Below are 7,500 nucleotides of genomic sequence, written 5' to 3'. Positions count from 1 at the left end.
CTCCACCAGGCCGCGGCGCCGCAGGAACACGAAGCGGACGGGCCGGGGGAGGAGGATGCCGAAGCGCTGACGGGCGCCGTCGAGGATCTGCTGCCCCGTCACGCCCTGGTCGCCCGTGTACACCACCACCGCCACGCTGGGGTACCTGGGAGGGGGGGGACAACCTGCTGTCTGTCTGTCTGTCTGTACACCACCACCGCCACGCTGGGGTACCTGGGAGGGGGGAGGGGAGGGGACAGCCTGCTGGGATGAAGCTGTCAGGCAGCTGTCATAGTGTCATAGAGTCATAGAGTCATAGTCTGGCTTCATGTGTTCTAAACCGCTGACATTACATCCATCTTTCTCCTTCACTCTCTCTTCCCTCCCTCCCCCCCCCCCCCTCCCTCACTCCCCAACCCTATGAATCCAGCCCTCTCCCCCTATCTCTCTCTCCCACTCCCCTCCTCTCTCCCTCCTCTCTCTCACTCCCTCCCCCCTCCCTCCCCAACCCTATAAAGTTGTCCTTGTCGTCTGTCACTAAAGTATGGAGATGTCATGTGTCCATATTGAGGAGTAGGGGGTTAGGGGGTTAGAGGGTTAGGGAGTCGGGGGTTAGGGAGGTGGACATGGTGTGATGTGGGCTGGGGACAGTCCTACCTGTTCTGGGCTAGGTTGGGGACAGTCCTACCTGTTCTGCAGGGCTCGCAGGGCGCACCAGAGCACCCGCTCCCCGCCGCCGCCCGCGTTGCAGTAGGGGTGGAAGAATGCGACGGTGGGGGAGGGGTCCTCTGCCAGGCGGGCCGCGCGCCGCAGCTGCAGCCACGCCCGGACCCCCAGGACCAGCAGCAGCAGCAGCAGCGACAGAACCACGGTCAGGTACACGCAGGGGACCACCAGGGACCACAACAACCTGGGGGGGGACAGAACCCTTTATCATGAAGCTGGTTCCTCATAATACTGTCTGTCTGCCTGCCTGTCTGTCTGTCTGTCTGTCTGTATCTGTCTGTCTGTATCTGTCTGTCTGTATCTGTCTGTCTGTATCTGTCTGTCTGTATCTGTCTGTCTGTCTGTCTGTATCTGTCTGTCTCTGTCTGTCTCTCTGTCTGTCTGTCTGCCTGCCTGCCTGCCTGTCTGTCTGTCTGTCTGTCTGTATCTGTCTGTCTGTATCTGTCTGTCTGTATCTGTCTGTCTGTCTGTCTGTCTGTATCTGTCTGTCTGTATCTGTCTGTCTGTCTGTCTGTCTGTCTGTATCTGTCTGTCTGTATCTGTCTGTCTGTATCTGTCTGTCTGTATCTGTCTGTCTGTATCTGTCTGTCTGTATCTGTCTGTCTGTCTGTCTGTCTGTCTCAGTGGAGGCTGGGACAGCGACCAGAGTTACAGCGACATTCCAACACGGTTTTCAGAAAGCAACTAACAGATGATCTCATTTCCTCATGTTCGGTCCTGCGTCATATTCTTATGTAATAGATTAATAATGGTTTTCTTTTCTTTTTAAATTCTCTATAAGTTATTTTACTTTCCATGATTATTGGTCTTGTTTCAGTTTGTCTTTCCTTGATGTGTTCTGAGCAGCTGTGTCTCCTTGGGTCTTTTTTCAGATTTTTTTGTGCTATGCGACCGTTGGGTCCCATGGGTATGATAATTATGATTCAGTTTGTGGTTCCTCTTGTCTTATTAACCATTACTACACTAGCATACTACATCATTACTACACTAACATAGTACATCATTACTACACTAGCATACTACATCATTACTACACTAACATACTACATCATTACTACACTAGCATACTACAGCATTACTACGTCCACAAGTCAAACACACAGAGAGTTACAAACGATGGTAAAACATTCTAACGTCCACAGCTACAAACACACATAATAATAATAATAATAATAATAATAATAATAATAATAATATCTTGGTTTGATATGGCGCCTTTCACAAACCCAAGGACACTTAACAGATGTTACAGACAGACAGAAAGTCAGACAGACAGACAGACAGACAGAAAGAAAGTCAGACAGGCAGAAAGTCAGTCAGACAGACAGACAGAAAGTCAGACAGACAGACAGACAGACAGACAACCAGACAGACAGAGAGACAGACAGAGAGACAGACAGACAGACAGAAAGTCAGACAGACAGACAGACAGACAGAAAGTCAGACAGACAGACAGACAGACAGACAGACAGAACTATGATGATAGCTATTAAGGTAATGTTGTCAGCAGTCAGCTGATGTTAGCTAAGCTAAGGTAGCTAGTTTCTCTCTTATGGGGCATCAAACTTGTCTGTTAGTAACTCTGCTGCGACACGTGTCCAACACAAACACACAAACACGTGACCATGAAGAGACAATGTCTCATGACAATGTTGTTACCTGATGAAGTCGCATAAACACATGGAGTGGAGGTGATCAGAGTGGTGGTGGTCATGTCCTGCCATCTTGACAACACAACACTACTTTTGAATCCCGGAAGTGCTTGTGTGCGCTTTGTTGAGGTGCGCTTCTGTGATTGGTGGAGTGAAGTTCTTGTGCTTCTGTGATTGGTGGCCTTTCGTTTGTTTACACTGACGTCAGACCGCGTTGCACGTTCTACCAGCGCGATTGCATGACGATAAAAACAATTCAACACGATTTGAGTTTATTATATATGAGTTTATTACCGTATATATGAGTTTATTATATATGAGTGGGTCTTTTTTTTAATATGGTGCCTTTTCCGTCCCCAGTACTAAATCATGTTGTATTTTGTCTAAATTTGGACAAATACTAATTCCATTAGGTTTTTCATGTATAGTCAATTGTTATTTAACTCATTGACTGCCAAAGACGCCAATTGGCGTCTTATAGAATAGTAACGTTGACTGCCAATTTTTTTTTTTCTTTTTCGCGGGGATCGCGTTATTGACATGTTCTACACCTAGCGAGTGAATTTCAGACTTGGGTGTAATGTATTTCGGTCCCAGATGGGGGCAGTAGTTAGATAAAAGCCTGGAGAAGGAAGTGGCTTGCAGTAATGGCGAAACGGATCAGGGTATGTGCCAAACGCGGCGCGGAGCATTGCGGAGCATCGCGGCCATCGCGCGACTCTTCAAACAGTTCAGAGTCGGATGATACAGAAAAAGTGCAGAAAAAAAAGTTCTGCAGAAAAAGCTCGTTTTCTCTGTTTATTGGTCAAAATCAGGTGTTTTTGCTGAAACCACCCTATGTTCTACGGCCGATTTCTAAACACTCAAAGAGGCTAGAAACAAACTTTCTTTTTCTGATGAAAGAAGAGAGTCTAAAGTTTTGGTAGATATGTTCAATGTTTATGTAGTCCGAAAAGTCAATATTTGGTGGGTCTTCAAAGTTCAGCGAAAATGCCCCAAAAGTCTGGCAGTGTGGAGCTCTCCGCTCTGAACATGGCTGGCAGTCAAAGTAATGATATGGGCTTCTAAGTTGTTGATTTCTACATTTTAAAAGCTTTGGTTAAAGATGTAAATTGGATTTTGCATGGGATTTGGGATGTCCCCATGTTGTTCATTCAACTTCAATCCCAAAAATAACTATTAAAAACATATACATTTCCAAATATGTTATTATTATTTCATTTTCCTGATCTATTGAAATCAAATATAGTTTTTATCCATTTTTTATTTTGTACAAAAAATGAAGGTTTTGCTTACAATATTGCTTGTCCCTGCGGTCACTGTCCACCCTGTTATGCTGTGTTAATGTCCCTTTTAAAAGAAAACCATATTTCTCAATCACATCACTCTCATGAGGTGACATCACATCAGTGGAGGGGATTTCAAATGTGGTAAGCTGTGTGATTTTCTACCTCTTTTACCATCTGATTTTTATGTTTTTATCCAGTGAGTTTAATGTGGTTGACCATAACGTGTCCACCCTGTTATGCCTAAATATTGAGGAGATCAATCAAATTGAATAATTTCAAAAAAAAGTATTTAGTGCAAATTAGATTCATCATCAAGTATTCATGGTCATTCTAGGCATTATGCTAACACAGGCAGGCTAAAGGCTAACTTTAACTCAAAATGTCCACCCTGTTATGTGTCCACTCTGTTCTGGAGACACTCGCCCTATTCAACTACAGAGGGTATTCTAAATAAAATACAATTTAGGTGCCTGAGCTCGACCACTATGTTTTTCAGCAAGCTAGATATGTCCTTTATATGATAGAACATTAAAATATAGATTAATCAACAATTTATTTTTCACAATTTATTAAGTCCAAATGGCACCGTATAAAAAAAATGACCCGAGTGCATCGTACTGACAGATACAAACTTTTTATTCAAAGTAGTAAAATAACACATGACACTGGCAATGGGAGATTTAGAATAAAGCACACACACTCTTATAAGAGATGCACAGTCCATGGACTTTGGAGGCTGGTGGAGGTAGAAACAGGAGGACACAGGGTTCATTGCAATGCATGTAATGGCATAACATCCACCTTTCTCCTTCTCCTTCTCTCTCTCTCTCCCCCCCCCCTCCCCCCAGTATCAGTAGCCTCATAGTCATGTGAGGGTTAGGATTAGTTAGGGTTAGTCATAGTCATGTGAGGGTTAGGGTTAGTTAGGGTTAGTTATAGTCATGTGAGGGTTAGTTAGGGTTAACCCTCGTCTCCGTACAGCAGGCTGTCCAGGCCGTCTGTCTGGCTGCGGAAGCGTTGTCGGCAGGCGGGCGAGCAGGCAGAGAACAGGAAGGGAACCCTGCGGAGCCCGAAGATGTCCAGGCACGGACGGATGACCTTTAACCCCTCGCCGTAGAGAGCACCCCTGCAGCAGTCACACACACGCACCCTGAGGGCACACACACACGTGCGCACGCATGCATGTACGCACACACACGTGCACACACACACACACACACACACACACACAATCAACGTATGAAGTTGTCAACTACTGTTCCTTTCTACAAAGGAGATACTGATAGAGTGATATCTGGAAGGGAGGCTGGAACCCCCCAATTCTCCTGAAGGATTCTGGGTGTTAACAAACATGAACAGACACGTCTATGGCTCTAAGGCCGGTGGAGGCTGGTGGAGGCTGGCGGAGGTAGAAATCGGAGGACGGACCCATCGTGATGGGAGGGCGGGCCCCGTTGTGATGTATGGAATGGGATCATGACGGGTACGAGCCTCCGCCGCTACCTCCTCTAGCCTCCGCCGCTACCTCCACTAGCCTCCCCTGCTACCTCCCCTAGCCTCCCCTGCTCTGACACCCTCCCTTCTGTACCAGATGATGTGTGATGTCCCCCTGTGTGAGGTCTGCTGTGTGATGTCCCCCTGTGTGAGGTCTGCTGTGTGAGGTCTGCTGTGTGAGGTCTGCTGTGTGAGGTCTGCTGTGTGATGTCCCCCTGTGTGAGGTCTGCTGTGTGAGGTCTGCTGTGTGAGGTCTGCTGTGTGATGTCCCCCTGTGTGAGGTCTGCTGTGTGAGGTCTGCTGTGTGAGGTCTGCTGTGTGAGGTCTGCTGTGTGAGGTCTGCTGTGTGAGGTCTGCTGTGTGAGGTCCGTACCTGCTCAGGGCCCGCTCTGCCCCCGGTGGCAGGCTGGGGTAGCGCAGGCGGGGCTCTGTGAGGGCCAGGGCGCGTGTGGCGGCGTCGGCCAGCCTCTGGGGGGCGCTGTGGCGGTCCTCCCTGGTGAGGCAGGGGTGCATGGGGTTGTTGGTGATGTTGAGCTGGGCGAGGGACAGACGCAGGGCGCCGCAGGGCAGCGCGGGCAGCCAGTTACCCTCCACGTTCAGGGACTGCAGGGTCCTGGAGGATACAGCAGAACACACAGCCAGGCTTAGAGAACACACACCCACACTTAGAGAACACACACCCACACTTAGAGAACACACACCCACACTTAGAGAACACACACCCTCACTTAGAGAACACACACCCACACTTAGAGAACACACACCCACACTTAGAGAACACACACCCACACTTAGAGAACACACACCCACGCTTAGAGAACACACACCCACGCTTAGAGAACACACACCCACACTTAGAGAACACACACCCAGACTTAGAGAACACACACCCACACTTAGAAAACACACACCCAGACTTTACATTTACATTTTTACATTTTTGGCATTTAGCAGACGCCTTATTCCAAAGCGACTTACAATCAATACATTTGAATACTAAGCATGTGAATCAGCAGTCCACCATTCGTTGCAGGAAGAGTACTCTAGCTCGGGCCGGGGGCCACTGATAGAAGGAAAAACCTTCTCCCTATTATCGCCTTCTACTAATATTTTTTTATTTTTATTATTTTATATTTTTTTTTACTGGAGAAACTGAGAAACAGTACAAGGGGGGCAATAGAAGTTCTAGGGACACAGTAGAGGGGAAAGCGGGTGTCTTTAGGAGACGTAGAGGTGAGGGTCGGAAGATGTCTCAGGAGGAGCAGTTAAGATGTAACCTGAAGAGATGGGTCTTCAGTCTACGACGGAAGATGGGTAGTGACTCTGCCGTTCTGACAGCCGTGGGGAGCTCATTCCACCAGCGGGGAGCCAGTGTTGTGAAGAGACGTGATCGGGCAGCCCGACTGCTGTGTAGAGGAGGAGGGGCCAGTCGGCCAGCCGAGGTGGAGGAGCGGAGTGAGCGGGCAGGGGTTTGGGGGGTTACCATTTCCTTCAGGTAGGCAGGGGCTGTCCCTTTAGCTGCCTGGTATGCAAGCACCAGGGTCTTGAATCTGATGCGAGCTGCTATCGGGAGCCAGTGCAGGGTGCGAAGGAGAGGGGTGACATGCGAGTATTTGGGGAGGTTGAATACCAGCCGGGCAGCAGCATTCTGGATGAGCTGCAGAGGTCTAATGGCTGAAGCGGGGAGCCCCGCCAGGAGTGCATTGCAGTAATCCAGGCGGGAGATGACCAGTGCCTGGATCAAGAGTTGCGCTGCCTCTCTGGTAAGGAATGGTCGTATCCTTCTGATGTTGTAGAGGAGGAATCTGCAGGAGCGAGCCATTGCTGCAATGTTCTCCGCGCAGGATAGTCGGTTATCCAGGATCACTCCAAGGTTCTTGGCTGTCAGGGAGGGGGTTACAGTAGAGTTCTCCACTGTGATGGAGAAGTCTTGGAGAGGGCAGGCTTTCCCGGGGATGAAGAGGAGCTCAGTTTTGTTAAGATTGAGCTTGAGATGGTGGTCAGCCATCCAAGTTGAAATGTCAGCGAGACATGCAGAGATACGGGTTGCCACGTGTACATCAGACGGGGGGAAGGACAGGAAGAGTTGAGTGTCGTCTGCGTAGCTGTGGTAGGAGAGCCCAGAACACACACCCACACTTAGAGAACACACACCCAGACTTAGAGAACACACACCCACACTTAGAGAACACACACCCACACTTAGAGAACACACACCCAGGCTTAGAGAACACACACTCACACTTAGAGAACACACACCCAGACTTAAAGAACACACACCCACACTTAGAGAACACACACCCGCACGGTTCAGTTTACCGGGGGGACAGGGGGTCTGGTGTGTGTTGGGAGGGGGACAG

At 48.7% G+C, this 7,500-nt stretch overlaps 1 protein-coding gene across 2 annotated transcripts in view; it reads right to left on the bottom strand.

The window, feature by feature from the left end:
• LOC308162056 (GDP-Man:Man(3)GlcNAc(2)-PP-Dol alpha-1,2-mannosyltransferase-like) overlaps positions 1 to 2,429 on the bottom strand; it is a gene marked incomplete at its 5' end in the record, with an annotated part of 6,248 nt that extends 3,819 nt beyond the window's left edge. For both annotated transcript variants that reach the window (XM_080536148.1, XM_080536149.1), the window contains 3 exons: positions 1 to 145; positions 668 to 889; positions 2,365 to 2,429. The exon at positions 1 to 145 is cut by the window's left edge and continues 227 nt beyond it. In XM_080536148.1, coding sequence (XP_080392274.1) covers positions 1 to 145; positions 668 to 889; positions 2,365 to 2,429 — 432 coding nt within the window. The remainder of the gene's footprint in view (positions 146 to 667; positions 890 to 2,364) is intronic.
• Between the last annotated feature and the right edge of the window lie 5,071 nt (positions 2,430 to 7,500).

This window comes from Nansenia antarctica (assembly GCF_963989245.1).
Source record: "Nansenia antarctica genome assembly, chromosome: 7".
NCBI lineage: Eukaryota > Metazoa > Chordata > Actinopteri > Argentiniformes > Microstomatidae > Nansenia > Nansenia antarctica.
This window is presented reverse-complemented; position numbering and strand designations above follow the sequence as displayed.